The 20,080-nt window shown below is 38.6% G+C and overlaps 1 protein-coding gene across 11 annotated transcripts in view; it reads right to left on the bottom strand.

The window, feature by feature from the left end:
- Positions 1-20,080, bottom strand: part of LOC139760854 (uncharacterized) — a 206,610-nt gene that overhangs the window by 45,251 nt on the left and 141,279 nt on the right. For 8 of the 11 annotated variants that reach the window (XM_071684550.1, XM_071684555.1, XM_071684560.1 and 5 more), the window contains 3 exons: positions 18,677-18,808; positions 17,914-18,139; positions 10,182-10,277 (listed from right to left, as the gene is read on the bottom strand). In XM_071684550.1, coding sequence (XP_071540651.1) covers positions 10,182-10,277; positions 17,914-18,139; positions 18,677-18,808 — 454 coding nt within the window. The remainder of the gene's footprint in view (positions 1-10,181; positions 10,278-17,913; positions 18,140-18,676; positions 18,809-20,080) is intronic. The other 3 variants (XM_071684559.1, XM_071684557.1, XM_071684558.1) reach the window with 1 other exon arrangement.

Genomic DNA, 20,080 nt, shown 5'->3' with positions numbered 1-20,080 from the left:
ATACTTTGTCGCTGTCTCCCGCGTTTGCGAGGTAGCGCAAGGAAACAGACGAAAGAAATGGCCCAACCCCCCCCCCATACACATGTACATACATATGTATATATATATATATTATATATATATATATATATATTATATATATATATATTATATATATATATATATATTATATATATATATATATATATATATTATATATATATATATATATATATACCCCTTCATTACCTACTCGATCAAGAGGAATGAGAGAGGAAAGATTGACAAAGAGGATATAAGTGTCAGAGGTGGGGGGAACGAGGAGAAGCAGGAGACCAACTTGGAAGTGGAAGGATGGAGTGAAAAAGATTTTGAGTGATCGGGGCCTGAACACGCAGGAGGCTGAAAGGCGGGCAAGGAAGAGTAAATTCGATCGATGTGGTATACCGGGGTTGATGTGCTGTCAGTGGATTGAATCGGCATGTGAAGCGTCTGGGGTAAACCATGGAAAGTTCTGTGGGGCCTGGATGTGGAAAGGGAGCTGAGGTTTCGGGCATTATTGCATGACAGCTAGAGACTGAGTGTTAACGAATGGGGCCTTTGTTGTCTTTTCCTAGCGCTACCTCGCACACATGAGGGGGGAGGGGGATGTTATTCCATGTGTGGCGAGGTGGCGATGGGAATGAATAAAGGCAGACATGTGAATTGTGTGGACATCAACAAAATATCAAAAGATCATGATCCATACAAGCTTCATGGTCTTGATACACTAAACAAGCCTCTAGGAAAGCAGATTAAGGAGTATTTAACCTAGAGAAAATTCAAAAAGGTTGAAAATGGAGAACTAGCTGCAATACCCTTTGCAATAATGGTATCAAACAGACAATGATGTGAAGGAGAGTACAGGTATGGTGTTTTGCAGATGACATAAGAATAGGTAAGAGAGTGTTTATGAAGAAGACCAAGGAAAATTACAAAGAGCCTTGAATTTATATACAAATGAGTGAAAGTGAAGCTAATGGATTTTTGCCTAAGAGATACTTACATGAATAAGTCATGGAATGGTTAACAATGTATTGGAACTTTCACACAAAGACCCTTAAAAAAAAAGTCAAAAATCTTGAGGCACTTACTACAAGTACTTGAATTCATGGAGTATATTGATAACACAGTGGTAAGATGATGAGAACTTATATAATGAGAGAAGGATGCTAAAGATTTATGTTCATTGTATTTATAAGAAGCAAAAGAGAATACTGCTGTACTGTATGGCCACCACTTAAGCACATGGAAACAAAGAAGTTAGAATTCATAAAGACTTTACAAAAAAGCTGATGGCCTAGAATACATAAATCATTACAGGAGACAGAAAAAATGGAATTATATAACTTAGAAAAAGATATATTTGTGATAATATATGCATGGCAGTAAATATAAGACATAAGGAACTGCATCATAAATTTGAAAGCATCTCAAAATTGAAGATTCATGATCATGAAACTGGGAATAATTTATAGGAACATACTAAAGATATAAGTGATGAAAATCTATGAATGTTTGGAAAAAGCCTGAGAGGTTGTTCAATGTGATACCAGGAAGAAATGAGAAACATGCACAGAATGACTACAAAAACATCTAAAAGCAGGTTTGACTCATGGCTGAAGTTAAACCAGATAAACCTCAAATCAACAATTACAGAAAAGGAATGGCAGCTGAGGGAAACAGTACAATTCAACAAGTATGATATATAGTAAGCGTTACATGCAAGCCACGCCATTCTGTCAAAATCACCTTGCAGATACTAGTTAGTACTCTTTCTCTCCATAAGAACTATGTACTGTGACATCTGATGTAGCTTGTCAGTAACAGGGTGGTACACCCCCATCCAACACTCAAGAAAGAAGAGTGCACACAGTAAAAAGCTCAAATTTGATGGTGACCCCCTCTAAGTATACCATACTCTCATGCTGACACTGCTCAAATCAGGAGTGAACGAGAAAACTAGCATTAAAGGAACAAATAGATACAAATAAAAATGGAAACCACCCATTCTCAAGACTATTAAGGTTTTGTTGCATATCTAAATTTTCCTTCCTTTAACCTTGCCCTCAAACCTGATCCTTATTCCCTTAACACTGAAAAACACAATTACTTTTGGCCAGATCTTCATGGATTTTACCAGCAGATCTTACAATATTTCTAGTGGATTACTGCCACTCTCCTCAAAGAAAATGGTTACAGGTGTCATAAACAATGCACAATGCATTAAATTTCCATTTTCTCCTTCACACTGCAAGGTATAATTACATCATCTTAAACATTTACTGGAAACTTATTACTTTGCTGGTGGAACAATCAAAAGACCAAACTTCTTTCAAACAACACAATATGACCTATAGCCAGAGTTATGTTATTCTTCCCATCAAAATAAAGCCAAAATATCAGGCAGAAAATATCCCAATCCTACCTGGGCAATATATACAACTGTCCTTAACTAAGAACCCTATACAATTCACTGCTATTGCCAGGATAATATAGTTTTTAAAATCTTCAAGTTTTCTTATCGTGATATATGATATGACAAAACATAAATCAAAGTCAGTCCCTTAAAGGGGTATCCAAAGAGGGTGGAACTGAAGAGCATTCACATCATCTAATGATTTCAACAACAATCCTGTAACTACTATGAGAAACCCTCTCAATCTAATCAAAAGTCTTTGGTACATCTCAATCACTATATATTAAGAGAATTCATTCCAATACAAAACCACTTACAAATAGTTCTATAATATGTCAGCTATAATCAATATCGTACAACCCTAGGACCCCTTCTAAGGGGCTACTATAATTTCAGTGCTGCATTCTATGTCTTTCTTTTATATTTGTTTAGCATTTCTTGGATTAATGAAGTAGTGCCAGGAAAAGACCCAGCCTGAGACTTCAAGAGGGACAAGCATCCTTCACTTGTCTCCTTCTTCTGTTTCAACTTTAAGAAACTGAAATACAAGAGGGGGAGGGTTTCCAACCCCCCATCTCCTGCCCCTCTTAGTCACCTTCACCAGGAATAAAGTTCTTTGAGTGTGTATGAGAAAACTTCTCATACCAGCATCTCAGTGAACACTCTGGACAAGAGGGACTGATACACCACAATTACCAGATTTTATCTTTACACATATTTGCATGAATTCTGAGAATATAACACATGGTACACCACTTAGAAAAGTGATCATGTAATGCTTTAATTTGATTATGCAGTAAATGGTTAAGTTAAAACAGCAGAAATTAAACAAAACTTAAGAGAGGAAATATAATTACAGAATTGACAAAACCTAATTTTTGTAATAATAATATTTGGGATCCGGAGTTCAGTAGCCAGAAACCTAGGTATTGTGGTGAAGGGTTCTGTGAAATTTATGATGAAGAAGTAGGAACATGAGTAACTGTAGCCTCAAACATAGAAGGAAGATTAGGAAAGAGAGAAGAATGGTTTAAAGATATCAAAAAGAGCAATGGGGCTTCGAGATGTGCTGTGGTGAAGATATAGGCAGCCCTCAAGTCAGCCAGCATCTGTAAGCTATAAGAGAGCAATAAACAAGTATAACTTGATGCGAAAGGAGGCGCACATAATTTCTGAAAAGAATATTGCAGACTAGTTGGGATAAAATCCAAAACCTTTCCATAAATTCATCTGGAGTAAACTGTCAATTAAAGAGCAACTAATCAGCCTTAGGGATTCTGAGGGAATGGTTGTAGAGGAAAATGTACAGTTATGTTAAGATAAATGAAAAGTTCAAAAGTGTTTTGACAGTGGAAGAAACTACAGCCTGAACATCAATGACAAGGAACAGAGAGAAGCTCTTACAAAGCAATGAGATATCTAGAAAAGGCATTGGAGAATACTGGAGGGTCAAGCTTGACCCATTAAAGGTTCTTAGTTCTGATGAAATTTCATCATATGTGCTGAAGGTGGGTGCAGACATACTGGACAAACTTCTTGAAATACTGTTCAAGAGGTCACTGGAGAAAGGCAGAGTGCCAGGGGAGTGGAAAAGAGCAAACATCATACCTATCTATAGGAAAGGAGACCGGGAAGAGGCGTTGAAGTACAGACCAGTCTCACTGACGAGTGTGGTCTGTTGGGTCCTGGAAAAGATAGAGAAAGCAAATGGATGACTTCCTGCCGAGGAGAAATTACCTCAGTGAGGGAAAACATGGTTTCAGGAAAAGAAAGTCATGCACAATGCATCTCTTAGATTTCTACAAGAGAGTAAGCTCTGCACTGGACAAAAGAGAAGGCTAAGTGGACTGTTTGCATCTGGACTGCCAAAAGCATTCGACACTGCCACACAGAAGGATGATTAAGACGCTGGATCACATGGTAGGAATGAGGGAGAGACTCATTTGATGGATAAAAAGTAGAAGGTTATCTTAGTGGATGGAAACAAGGGACACAAATCAGACGAGCCTTTTCAAAATGGGTTGAGGTTAACAGCAAAGTACTACAGGATTCTGCTCCAGGCCCATTGCTCTTCTTGCCCTGTGTGAATGACTGGCCTGAAGGTTTGTACTCCTACCATAATATGTCTGCAGATGATGCAAAGGTAATGAGGGAAGTGAGAATCAATGAGGATTGCATCAATTTACAAGGGGCCCTAGCTATGTCCAAAGCTGATCTGTTATACTTTTGATGAAATCCAACCTGAATGAATGTAAAGTAATGAGGATGAGACAAAGTGAAAAAGGGCATCATTATAGCTATTATCTACAAAGAAATGACCTTCAAGATTCTGTTAGTGAGAAGGGCTTGGGAGATGACATCATCCCTAACTTGTCGCTGAAGTCCCACATTAAGAGAATAGTAAAGGAGACAAACTGTCTGTTAGCAAATATCAGAACAGATTTCAAGTACAAAGATAACAAAACTTTCAGCAATCTGTCCATATCCTACATAAGAAAACACTAGAATTTGCCTCTCATGTTTGGTCACTACATTTAATGAAACACAGAGATAGCAAAGAAGGTCCAGAGGATGGTACCAAAAATTAAGAGAGGTGAGTTACAAAAAGAAGCCTTAAATTTGCCCACCTTGGAAGGGTGAGTGGTGACCTAATCACAACCTTTAAGCTTATAAAAATAGTGATGACATGGACAATGAACAGTTTGTATAGGGACAGAACAACCATAGGATACAACACATAATTAAGCAAGAAACTTGTGAAGATGTGAAGAGGTACTTTTATGGTATTAAATACATCATAACATACAATTAAGCAAGAAACTTGTTAAGTAGTGAAGAAGTACTATCATAGTATCAGAGTGGTAGATGGATGGAACAGAATGCCTGAAGACATGGTTAATGCAGACAGCACAGATAAACTAAAATAGATGCATGATAAGGAATGTTCACAAGACGAGGCCCCCACAAGTATAAAACTCCTTCCTCTAACAATGTGAACAGATCATTACAAATTAGTAATTACAGAGATCATTACAAGAAATCAAACATGAAACTTGCCAGAAACGATGTCAAGAAAAGCATTTTTATATCATATGAATTGGGGGAGAATGGAAAAATTTGAAAGAGGAAACAGTAAATGTGAAGAGCATACAGAGGTTTAGAAAGTTGTAAGAGATGGGACCCCCCACATGTAAAACTCCCTTCCCGTATAGTACAAGCATATGTGTATATATCAGAACATACCCACACATACACAAATTTATATCTACTACCTCTTCTAAACTTTACTGGTATAAAAAATGAGGAAAGACTGCTCCTGAACTTTTTCATCTTTTCTGTGAAAAACAAACCTCAGCTTTTCTAAATATATATAACACCATTAGAAATGAAATGTGTCTATAACCCCTGAAAAAGTTCTGAGCATTAATATAATAATACTGAAATACACTTTTATATGCAAGTCCATCTCAGATGCACAACCAAAAACACAGGAACACCACAGACAGATCCAGCTTGACAGAAATGTGCCAAAGATGCACATACAGCCAATCGTGTGCTTCATTTCACTACAGCCAATACTATGCAAACAGGCACATGTGATCATACCAGTTTTACATATATATATATATATATATATATATATATATATATATATATATATATATATATATATATATATATATATATATTTTTTTGCTGTCGCTGTCTCCCGCATTTGCGAGGTAGCGCAAGGAAACAGACGAAAGAAATGGCCCAACCCACCCCCATACACATGTATATACATACATCCACACACGCAAATATACATACCTACACAGCTTTCCATGGTTTACCCCAGACGCTTCACATGCCCTAATTCAATCCACTGACAGCACGTCAACCCCGGTATACCACATCGATCCAATTCACTCTATTCCTTGCCCTCCTTTCACCCTCCTGCATGTTCAGGCCCCGATCACACAAGATCTTTTTCACTCCATCTTTCCACCTCCAATTTGGTCTCCCACTTCTCCTCGTTCCCTCCACCTCCGACACATATATCCTCTTGGTCAATCTTTCCTCACTCATTCTCTCCATGTGCCCAAACCATTTCAAAACACCCTCTTCTGCTCTCTCAACCACGCTCTTTTTATTTCCACACATCTCTCTTACCCTTACGTTACTTACTCGATCAAACCACCTCACACCACACATTGTCCTCAAACATCTCATTTCCAGCACATCCATCCTCCTGCGCACAACTCTATCCATAGCCCACGCCTCGCAACCATACAACATTGTTGGAACCACTATTCCTTCAAACATACCCATTTTTGCTTTCCGAGATAATGTTCTCGACTTCCACACATTCTTCAAGGCTCCCAGGATTTTCGCCCCTCCCCCACCCTATGATACACATATTCTTTTTTTTTTTTTATACATATTCGCCATTTCCCACATTAGCAAAGTAGCGTTAAGAACAAAGGACTGGGCCTAAGAGGGGAAATCCTCATTTGGTCCCCTTCTCTGTTCCTTCTTTTGGAAAGGTGAGAACGGGAGAGGAGGATCTCCAACCCCCCCCCACTACCTGTGTATATATATATATATACACAGGTATCAGATTGGGGAAGAGCAGTGTGGTTTCAGAAGTGGTAGAGGATGTGTGGATCACGTGTTTGCTTTGAAGACTGTGAGAAATACTTAGAAATGCAAATGGATTTGTATGTAGCATTTATGGATCTGGAGAAGGCATATGACAGAGTTGATAGAGATGCTCTATGGAAGGTATTAGGAATATATGGTGTGGGAGGCAAGTTGTTAGAAGCAGTGAAAAGTTTTTATCGAGGATGTAAGACATGTGTACGTGTAGGAAGAGAGGAAAGTGATTGGTTCTCAGTGAATGGAGGTTTGTGGCAGTGGTGTGTGATGTCTCCATGCTTGTTTAATTTGTTTATGGATGGGGTTGTTAGGGAGGTGAATGCAAGAGTTTTGGAAAGAGGAGCAAGTATGCAGTCTGTTGTGGATGAGAGAGCTTGGGAAGTGAGTCAGTTGTTGTTCGCTGATGATACAGCGCTGGTGGCTGATTCATGTGAGAAACTGCAGAAGCTGGTGACTGAGTTTGGTAAGGTGTGTGAAAGAAGAAAGTTGAGAGTAAATGTGAATAAGAGCAAGGTTATTAGGTACAGTAGGGTTGAGGGTCAAGTCAACTGGGAGGTAAGTTTGAATGGAGAAAAACTGGAGGAAGTAAAGTGTTTTAGGTATCTGGGAGTGGATTTGGCAGCGGATGGAACCAAGGAAGCGGAAGTGAATCATAGGGTGGGGGAGGGGGCAAAAATTCTGGGAGCGTTGAAAAATGTATGGAAGTCGAGAACATTATCTCGGAAAGCAAAAATGGGTATGTTTGAAGGAATAGTGGTTCCAACAATGTTGTATGGTTGCGAGGCGTGGGCTATGGATAGAGTTGTGTGCAGGAGTGTGGATGTGCTGGAAATGAGATGTTTGAGGACAATATGTGGTGTGAGGTGGTTTGATTAAGTAATGTAAGGGTAAGAGAGATCTTTCTTTTTTTTCAAACTATTCGCCATTTCCCGCGTTAGCGAGGTAGCGTTGAGAGATGTGTGGCAATAAATAGAGTGTGGTTGAGAGATCAGAAGAGGGTGTTTTGAAATGGTTTGGTCACATGGAGAGAATGAGTGAGGAAAGATTGACCAAGAGGATATATGTGTCAGAGGTGGAGGGAATGAGGAGAAGTGGGAGACCAAATTGGAGGTGGAAAGATGGAGTGAGAAAGATTTTGAGTGATCGGGGCCTGAACATGCAGGAGGGTGAAAGGCGTGCAAGGAATAGGGTGAATTGGAACGATGTGGTATACCGGGGTCGACGTGCTGTCAATGAATTGAACCAGGGCATGTGAAGCGTCTGGGGTAAACCATGGAAAGTTCTGTGGGGCCTGGATGTGGAAAGGGACCTGGATGTGGAAAGGGAGCTGTGGTTTCGGTGCATTATTACGTGACAGCTAGAGACTGAGTGTGAATGAACGGGGCATTGTTGTCTTTTCCTAGCGCTACCTCTCACACATGAGGGGGGAGGGGGTTGTTATTCCATGTGTGGCGGGGTGGCGATGGGAATGAATAAAGGCAGACAGTATGCATTATGTACAGGTTTATATAAGTATATGTGTGTGTGTGTATATATATATATGTATAAGTTGAGATGTATAGGTAAATATTTTTGCATGTGTGGACATGTATGCATATACATGTGTATGTGGGTGGGTTGGGCCATTCTTTCGTCTGTTTCCTTCCGCTACCTCGCTAACGCAGGAGACAGCAACAAAGCAAAATAAAAATATAAATAAAAAAATATACATATATATACATATATATATATTCTTTTTCGTAATACATATTCGCCATTTCCCGCATTAGCAAGGTAGCGCCAAGAACAGAGGACCGAGCCTTTGAGGGAATATCCTCACTTGGCCCCCTTCTCTCTTTTTTTTCCTTTTTTTCCCCAAAATGCAAAGCACATCATACCTGAAGAGAAAGTATTACGTTATTTAATCCTTTAGTTTAGTGCAAACCAAAACAAATCAAATACGTTCACATTCAATACGAGTCACTTACATCAGATTACAGACATGTACCTTTGTCCTTCAGATCAAACTAAGATCATCTACGCATATCTTGTTAACTCAAGAGAATTGAAATTTACAAATGAAATGTAAATATTCATACAAAAATTTGAAGTGATAATAATGATTAAATGATATACAGGTAACGAATAATTACACGAATCTTCCTTGATATATAAAGACATGAGATATGCAGGTAGTAGGAATCAATTATCTGTGAATACATGAATTACGACAAACATGCACTGAGTCCATCATCAATGTAACTTTATAAATTTGAGACACACTGGTATTTCTGGGTTCCTTACTCATTAACTTCCAAATTACTGCTACTGCTCTGCACTGACCAGAATGAGTTCGTTTTCTAAAAACCTAAATTATCCATGCCTCAATTTCCATTCCTGTTTCTGTTTGCAGTATGTTTATGGAATGAGTCATTCATCTTTTAAAAAGCATTAACCCAGCACTGGGTTAATGTAGATGACTACAAAGTGAGAGGGGTAAGTCATGAAGACAGTGTTGTCAGTCTCCAAATAGAGCAATTATGGCTAGAAACAAAGCCACAAAATATATATTCCAGTTGATGAAGTAGATCCTTAGTATTACTGTCTTTTACTGGTAGGTCTTTATGGTAAGTTGGTCAAAGCTTTCCCTTGTTATGCTAATTGCACCACATACTTATATATGGAACTTGACTCGCTAATAGCACATAATCTCGCATGAAATAATTTTACTTTTCTTCCTTGAAACTGTAAGTATAAATGCACATATTTTCCTCATCAAATGCATATGTTTCACATCAAGAAGAACAAAAGCATGGCTAAAAAACCAAATAAGCAAGCAAGTTTCCCAACAGACTTCTAGATACAATGGCTAAATGGCAATCCAAAGCCACAATATAAATCAGTAATGAGTTTAACTATGTCTCCTCATTCATATAAAGGTCTGTTGTTGACTATTCAGCAAAGAATAAAATGGACCATGCAACTTAAAAGAGCTGAAAATAAAAGGTATATTTCAATTGCCTGGTACAACTGCATTATATTTATCATCACAAAATCCCTGTGATATCTGGAGACTTTTCAAAGGCCAAACCTTATCTTTAATAAACTTTAGGCCAAGTATGTTTACCTGAGAGGCTTTGTGAGCGCTGGTGAGCAACAAGGGATGATTTGAGCAGCGTGGCATTAATGTCATTAGAGTTGGCCAGAGCTAGGTGATCCAGACCTGCAAGAGGAGTCCCAATAAACGGACAGCAACCTGCATCACTGGCATCAACCAACCTCTCACTCAGGCTTCAAAATCAATGCAGTAAGTTCCATTTTCAGCGACAACAGCTCTGACTGGCTATTCCACCTACATACTATGACTAGGTATAATATATGCTTATTACTTAAAAGCCATGCATACAGGATATAAACTAATTCAATATTACATATGCAAATCACTTTCATCTATCATTTGGTGTTTGCCTTCCAGATTGAGAAAAGGCTTTCATGGTGGGTTGGCAGGTTATAGAAACCAACACCTCAAATGATATAATTCATGACTACTCAATCACTTCTGTAGTCAACATGAAAAAATATAAAAACTAACTTTCCTCACAATTTAAGAAAGAATCTGATAGCAGAGTAATTGCTCTCAAAATACAATAAATGCCTACAATGAAACTTTTTCTGATTTTAATAAAATATCAAGAGCACTATACATAAGACCTATTCACTAGCTCTGATCTCACACATAATTCACTTAAAAACATATCACCAAACATTGAGTTAAGTGAAACGTTTTTGTGTCAAGATAGAAATTCCTGTATGTTATGATCAGAAAATTCTACACGCAAACAATGAGCTTTCTCCATTGGACAGATAATTCCGCTCATCTAATCACATCCTATCATGAAAATCTTTTGAGGCCTAGAAAACCTGATAGGAGTTGGTTATAACGTAATTGTTCTGCACTTTGTCAGCAGCATCTTCAAATTTAGTCAACAGGAATCAATACTCAACACTTGCAAAATGCTTCTTAGAGATAACCCAACAAACAAGGTTAACTGCAAGTGAAATTAGAATATGGACTATGGAAAGGGTAGAGGAAAATTCATTAGCACTTTGGGGATAAAGGCTTCTGTGATAATGAGTTGCTGGATTAGACACATGTTAGTCGGGCCATCTAACAAACAGTCACTGTTCAGTATGGCTTTTGGTGCAGCAGCACCTAAGGTGGTCATTAGTCTTGCCTTGCACTGGGGCCTAAATAATAAGAGATAATTAATCTAGACAGTGGTCTGACATAACAACGAATAAACCAATGTGTCCCATATGAGACACAAAATACACACCTATAATGGAAGAGCAATGCAATTTTTTCTTTTCTGAAGGAAGACAAGAGTGTAAGTAACAAAATTCTTTGTTAAAACATTCAAATAAATCTTTTACTCAAGTACTTCGCATTCAGAAATCCTTGAAAATCAATCTAAACTAAACATTTGACACCTTGAAAATAAGGCTGTTTAATACCATGCAATACTGAAGTAAACTAATGAGGTTAATGGCCTTCCTTCATAAAAGTTTATTAAGAAAAATAAACAAAAGGAAACAGAGAAAGAATGAAACAAGCCTAAGAGACTTCTGGAACGTCGGGTTGACTGTCTCCTTAAAGTTGATTCGATGTCATCCTCTAGTGCCAAGACTAGACTGTCCAGGTCTGCAGAGAAAATAGGCAAAACTGCTTTCATTTTTAGGATTTCAGTCTTTTAATTCACAGAAAAAAGCGAAATACACAAAAAGATAAATTAAACCTAAAAATATTTAGGTTCCACAGATGACCTAAAACTAATACAACCATTTAACCTTTGGTGTATTACTAAGACTCACACTACAATTGCAATCTGTAAATAAAACTGAAAACCATGAAGAAAAGAAGATACTGAAACTTTATAATCTAGCACTTGTCCTCTATATGTTGTCAGTATAGCAAATGAAAAGAAGTTAACTCATTCACAAAGCAGCTGGCACTGTTGTCAGATCTTGGTATGGATGCATTTAAATCCCTTTAAAATGTGGAGTCAATTCTTTTCCTTAAAGGTCTGATGCAGCATATTCTAACAGCACTATTTCAAAGATATTTTTTAAGTGTATATATGTACCTTAATAAAGTGCCCACTCTTATATATTTCAGGTCACTTTAAGGATTCTGGATTTGATCATTAACCTATGTATATCAACAAAATTACAAGAAAAATACATCTGGCCGTTTAAAACTGAATCACCACAACAAAGAGGAAACATTAATTAGGTATAATGATAACTTTCAAGTAGCTTTAAGAACTAACCATAGGGTGTTCCATGGAACACTTACATCACCTGCATTCCAGCATAATTATTGGGAGTGAAAAAAAAAAGGTGAAAATAGTTATTGGGAGTGAAACAAAAATGGACAGAAATGTTCTTTGGAAAATATCAAAAACAATTGTATTATATTCCATTGCCAAAGGTGGAATTTTCATTAAGTTATGAGTCATGTTCCAGGTTCAACCTTCCTGAAGGCCATAAGTCATGTCATTAAAAATCCAAACAAGAGTTATGGGTCTTATACCTCTAAATTCTTTAGATGCTGGAAAACAATGGTATAAAGCATACATTTTGAAATGGCTTAAATCAGGGTGAGAGTTTCTATGGCAGATGGACAGAGACGGATCAAACGGTCAAACGGATAACGGGGATGGGACGACAATAGACAAATGGAATGATGACAAACGCACAAAAATGATGACGGACACAGCAATTCCAATGTACCTGCCTTTCTGCAAATGCAGCATAAAAATATCTTGTTCGCAAAAATTCCCCAAATACCATAAAAAACAGTACAAGTTTTGTTTTATCTGTTAATTCTGTATATTCTGGTGCATGAGAACAATGAATGAACATGTTTTCTGAATAATGATATAGTTACACAAGCTGGATATGACCTTCAGAAAAATTTCTCCTTTAAGCAATTCACTACAGTTGTCACATAGGTCCCTGTTGTCTCCATTTACTGTAGCTTGAATCACCTGCCTCTGCCTTAAGACAAAATATAGATCCATTAATGCTTCTAGTAGCATCCCATATTTTACAACATGGAAGAATCTGAGTTTTTTCCATACACTGGAGAGTCTTCTTGGAGAGGTCAAAAACATCTGTACGTGGTCTTCATCTTCATGCTATGTAATAATCTTTCAAGCTGACACTTGCACAAGATAACAGATATTAGTGAGTAAACCCTTTGGTAATCACATACATTAAGATAAAAATGCTTCCAAAAATACCACACATCTCACTATGTCAAAGAACTCCTAACTTCAAAGGAGTTTACACTTCCCTGCTACTGGAAGCAATGCAACCTCATGCTGTGGAGCCATCAGAAAGGTCCAGGGTTAAAAAAGAATAATATGTATGAATATGTCTATATATATATTTGTTTATATATTCATTATACTTGATCGCCGTTTCCAGCGTCAAGAAACAGACAAAGAAAGACCCATCTACTCATATATACACATATATACATATATGCACATACACATATCTTTACATATACACATCAACATATACACATATACATACATATACATATATACACATGTACATATTCATACTTGCTTGCTTTCATCCAGTCCCAGCACCACCCTGCTCCATAGGGAACAGCATCGCCACACCCTGCATCAGTGAGGTAGTGCCAGGAAAACAAGACAAGAAAAGGCCACATTCGTTCAAACTCAGTCTCTAGCTGTCATGTGTAATACACTGAAACCACAGCTCCCTATCCACATCCAGGCCCCACAGACCTTTCCATGCTTTACCCCAGATGCTTCACATGCCCCAGTTCAGTCCACTGACTTCACATCAACCCCAGTATACCAAATCATTCCACTTCACTCTATTCCTTGCATGCCTCTCACCTGCCTGCAAGCTCTGGCCCAGATTGCTCAAAATCTTTTTCACTCCATCCCTCCACCTCCAATTTGGTCACCTGCTTCTCCTTATTCCCTCCTCCTTTAACACATATATCATCTTTGTCAACCTTTCCTCACATTTGTTCCATATGTCTAAACCATTTCTGCTCTCTCATCCACATTCCTTTTATCATCACACATCTCTCTTACCCTTTCATTACTTACTCGATCAAACCACCTCACACCACACATTGTCCTCAAACATTTCCAACACATTCACCCTTCTCTGTACAACCCTATCTTTAGCCCATACCTCAGAACCATAAAATATTGTTGGAACTACTAATCCTTCAAACATACCCATTTTTGATCTCTGAGATAATGTTCTCATTTACCACATATTTTTTACCGCTCCCAGAATCTTCACCACCTCCCTGGATACTCTATGACTCACTTCCGCTTTCACACTTCCATTTGCAGCCAAGTCCACTCCCACATATCTAAACACTTCACTTCCATTAATTTTTTCAATTCCCTCCAATTTTTCTCCATTCAAACTTACATCCCAATATGGTGGAAGCAGGGGGGATGTGGCACAACCAGCAAAGATAAAAATGAAATAAATTCATGAAAACTTTGCATTCACCACCAACTAGAACTTCTCTCTCCTCTTTAAACACTCCTTGAAATTTTCCGAACAAGAACTGAATCAGCCATTAAGAGTCTATCTTTGCCCAAATTTCACAAATGGCTGCCTCCAACTTCAGGTAAAAATAAATACCCCTATTACGTAATTTCCTTCTCATAAGCACCCACAAATCTTCTACTGGATTCACATCCGGTTTATTCCTGGGCCAAATTTCTGGCCCTATCGCAGCAAAACTCCACTGTGCAGTCCTTACGCCAATCAGTGACTAGTTTGATAAAGTGGAAAGGAGTCCCATCGTACATGAACACTTCAGCCTTACACTTTCTGAATGAATCTGGAAGATGGTTACACAGTAGTTCTAGGTAACTATGTCTGATCATAGTTCTTTGACAACACTACAAGGTCCCCAAACCCACAGAAACAATCCCATACCATAAGCGAAGCCAGGAACTTTACAGTACCTGCAATGTACTTAGGGTCAAATCAATCACAGCCTTGTCAACTGTACACACTTGCCACAGCCATATGCCACAGCAAAGGTGGACTCATCTCTCCACAAGGAATTCATGAACTTAGCCATATCCCAAACTACATACTTCTTCCAAAAATCAATTCTTTTCTTCTGGTGCCTATGGGTTACAAGTGGTTTGGGATGTAGCCTGCAGTTCCAGTACTTAAGATCCTTATCCAATCAGTGCTGCACTGTCCTTAACAACTCATCACTGAGCAATCTAGAGTTTTCCTCTGACAGTTCTTTTGCAATCAAGTATGGATCTGCATCCACTTAACATTGAACACTATTCAGAGTACATGGAGAGGATTTTCTGGCATCCCTAACGTAAACGTTTCGGTGCTGCAGCTATCATCAAATTTCTTCATCCATCTTTGTACTGATCTCAAACTCACACGGAATATCAAAAATTTTTCTTGAGTGGCTTATTTCCATAGAAGCTATTTTGTTATTCATAGGGTAAATATTTCCAACCATAATAATGTAAACCCTCAATTTATGGAATTTGGTGGACTGGGCAAATAATAAGACATTAATTACCAATAATTTGAAAAACAAAAAAAATTCAAATGCCACACCATATGCATTTGATATCGCACTTGTTTTTGGTAGTGTGGGGTATACTTGCTTTGTTTCAGTCTCGGTCTGCCTCAAGCTACCATGTAGTCATCTTGAAAACAGAGAATGGTGACTTTATTTATTACATAATTTTGCAATCCTTATAATTCAAAATGGCATCAAGTGAGAGAGAAGATAAAAGAAAGCATGTGAACTGTATATTGTATATCATACTAAAAAATTGTCCACAGGATACATTTTTGATCTAACAGACTTTTGACATTAACGGACATCCCCTCCCCGATTAGTCTCATAATTCAAGGGTACTGTAGGTGGTAGTGGTCCAAAAAGAGGAAAAAACAAAAATCTAAGGGAAAAGTGGGGAGCACAATAAGACATTCCCATGTCCCACAGTAGCAAAACTGCTACTGAGGTGAGCTCAAGTGGTATACTGGCACATTACATAGTTGCCACTGCTCACTTGAGGATACCAACTTCAATGGTAGGCACAAACACTATTTGTGAGTGTGTGTGTGTGTGTGTGTGTGTGTGTGTGTGTGTGTGTGTGTTTGTGTGTGTGTGTGTGTGTGTGTGTGTGTGTGTGTGTAAAGTGACTACTGTTAATATAAGTGCCACGGGCCTGCTCACAACTACTTTAATGGCAGGAACTGCATAAATGGTTTGAACATACGGAGAGAGTGAGTGAGGAAAGACTGACAAAGAGGATATATGTGTAAGAGGTGGAGGGTACAAGGAGAAGGGGGAGACCAAACTGGAGGTAGAAGGATGGAGTGACAAAGATTTTGAGCAATCGGGGCCTGAACATACGAGAGGGTGAGAGGCACGCAAGGAATAGAGTGAAGTGGAATGATGTGGTATACCGGGGTCAACGTGCTGACAATGGATTGAACCAGGGCATGTGAAATGTCTGGGGTAAACCATGGAAAGTTCTGTGGGGCCTGGATGTGGAAAGGGGGCTGTGGTTTTGGTGCATTATTACATGACAGCTAGAGACTGAGTGTGAACGAATGGCCTTTGTTGTCTTTTCCTAGCACTAACTTGTGCACATGAGGGGGGAGGGGGCTGTTATTTCATGTGTGGCGGGGTGGCGATGGGAATGAATAAAGGCAGAGGGTATGAATTATGTACATGTGTATATGTGTGTGTGTGTATATAATGCATACGTTGAGATGTATAGGTATGTATATTTGCATGTGTGGACGTGTATGTATATACATGTACGTATATACATGTGTATGTGGGTGGGTTGGGCCATTCTTTCATCTGTTTCCTTGCGCTACCTCGCTGACGCGGGAGACAGTGACAAAGCAAAATAAATAAATAAATATATATATATCCTGGGGGCCTTGAAGAATGTGTGGAAGTCGAGAACATTATCTCGGAAAGCAAAAATGGGTATGTTTGAAGGAATAGTGGTTCCAACAATGTTGTATGGTTGCGAGGCGTGGGCTATGGATAGAGTTGTGCGCAGGAGGATGGATGTGCTGGAAATGAGATGTTTGAGGACAATGTGTGGTGTGAGGTGGTTTGATCGAGTGAGCAACGTAAGGGTAAGAGAGATGTGTGGAAATAAAAAGAGCGTGGTTGAGAGAGTAGAAGAGGGTGTTTTGAAGTGGTTTGGACATATGGAGAGGATGAGTGAGGAAAGATTGACCAAGAGGATATATGTGTCGGAGGTGGAGGGAACAAGGAGAAGAGGGAGACCAAATTGGAGGTGGAAAGATGGAGTGAAAAAGATTTTGTGTGATCGGGGCCTGAACATGCAGGAGGGTGAAAGGAGGGCAAGGAATAGAGTGAATTGGAGCGATGTGGTATACCGGGGTTGACGTGCTGTCAGTGGATTGAATCAAGGCATGTGAAGCATCTGGGGTAAACCATGGAAAGCTGTGTAGGTATGTATATTTGCGTGTGTGGGCGTATGTATATACATGTGTATGGAGGGGGTTGGGCCATTTCTTTCGTCTGTTTCCTTGCGCTACCTCGCAAACGCGGGAGACAGCGACAAAGTATAATAAAAAAAAAAAATATATATATATATATATATATATATATATATATATATATATATATATACAAATACACATAAATATAACTATGAACAAACATACACATATACACACAGATACATAAAAACAAGCCCCTTTCCATATATGATTAAAACAGGAAAAATAAATTTCTGAAGACTTACCTGAGGTTACCGTGTTGACTTCACCTGTTGAGTCCTGCTGGATCTTGGCTCGTGAAGTAAGTGGAGATGCTGTGGCAGAGGCAGGTCCTGAGGATGATGATACAGCTCCCACTCCACTGCCACCACCTGCCCCAACATTAACACCACCTCCTCCACCACCACTTATTGTGCCATTTGTCTTGCCTGATCGAGTAGCCTCTTTCACCTCCTGGAACTTTTCTATGAACTGTAAAATTTGAAATATTTTTCTTTGTAGGTAGTAGGAAAAATGACCATAAACATCCTACAATATATAATGTTCCAATGTAATAAAACTGACAAGATGAACCATTCAAAAATATTCATAACTTCTACATCAATCAAATAATTCTCCAAAATATAAGATCTGCACATACTTCCACTGAGAAGCATGGGAAATGACTTTAATAGAAAAGGGGAAATTAAAATAACAAGCCATAAGACAAACCACTAAGTTGACATCAACAAAAATTTATTGTGATAATGACCGAGTTCCAAAATAAACAAATAAACATTTATTCATAATTACTCCAAGGCCCCTTTTCTGAAAGGGTTCTGTTGCTACACCAGGACCCTTTTCATGGGTTCCCACAACCCAAGGCTGCTCTACACTTGAAACTGTACTCTTTGTTTTGTCATGTGACAACTGTACAGCCTTACCAAAGGTGACTTTTTGCTCATGGTGTAATCTTATGCAGGTAACATTAGTTAACATGAAGAAAACAATTCAAACTATCATACTAACCTTATTCAGCTCAGCCTCAGTAGAAAATCCTAGCCCATAAACGGTGTTTGCCCGCATATCCGACCATTGGCCAAACTTTTGTGATGTCTTTGTGAACATCATATTAGGGGTTATTGTGCTGTTGATGACCGCCTGTAAAGAAAAGAATTAAACTGGATAAATTACTCCTGTTATCCTTCTCTGTATATGCATCTACAAGTATTCAATACCATTTCTACCTCAAGCTTAGCACTTGAGTAACAGTCTCTCTATTTTCAGTGTATTTGCTCTACTTCCAATTCCCATTTATGGTCTCCTATCAAACAGATCTCTAAAATACACATCCTCACTCCTTATACTTCTACACCTCAGATCTGATATCCTATGGAAACTATTCCAGGGGATATCTATCCATTCTGCCTGCACATCCAACCTCCAATCTTATCCCACTCAAAGCAGGACGATAGCCCACTGTTCCACCCTTTGATTTACTTCAGCCAACACTGCTCCAACTGCTGCCATGTTCATCCTAGGAATCTAAAGCAATCCACTTCTTCCAGATGTGCTCCATTTAAACTCACACACGAATCATCTGGCCTCAATACAATGCTGCATTTCATCACCTAATCTTTATTGACATTTACTTTCAACTTTCCCCTTTCATGAAATATCCCAAAGTCTATCACCAATTTCTGAAGGTTCCCTCTGAAGTATGCCACCATAACCATGTCATCTGCAAACAGCAACCAATTTATCTTCCATATCATTCTCCCTAAAAACATACCTATTGCCAAGGAAGCCCTAACTGTGGCTCAAGTAATCACTCTTAAGTCATTCAGTAAGTCTGAGGAGTCCATTATGGTAAAGGTTCTTAGAGGTCAGCAAGACTAGTGAAACAATAAAACTTGGGAATAAGACTTTCAGAGGAACCATGTTTAATGAAATGGCTTGGTACACATGTAAAATCACCTGCTGAATATAACTGGTGTCTCTGCTCCTTATCTTGTCCCCTGCTTAGACATCTTTACCTCCAGTCCCCATCTATGACACAGTATTACACACCAACTATTTAAGTAATGCAACTCCAATATAGATATTCTTTAATGAATGGGTGTTTTTGTATGAAGCTGATGTTATGTATGTTTTCACATTTCTTCTAGAAGATACACTTATCATGTTCAGAAAGTCATACGAAATACCTGTAAGCATACACTGGCACATTTTCTAAGCTCTAGTTGCAAATATATTGTATGTCTGCCAGCAACATAAAAGGGGGGCCACAGCCTATAAATCCACTTCCTTCCCTAAATCCTTCTTTTTCCTAATTCACTTATGATTCTAACATTTCTTTTCATACAGCCATTTTTACTTCTGCCAAAGACCTAACCAACTATTCTGGAGGCCCCTAACACCTGAAATTCTTAC

Source organism: Panulirus ornatus, chromosome 38 (genome assembly GCF_036320965.1).
Source record: "Panulirus ornatus isolate Po-2019 chromosome 38, ASM3632096v1, whole genome shotgun sequence".
In the NCBI taxonomy this organism is placed as follows: domain Eukaryota; kingdom Metazoa; phylum Arthropoda; class Malacostraca; order Decapoda; family Palinuridae; genus Panulirus; species Panulirus ornatus.
Note: the sequence above shows the minus strand (reverse complement) of the source record. Positions and strands in the feature narration are given on the sequence as shown.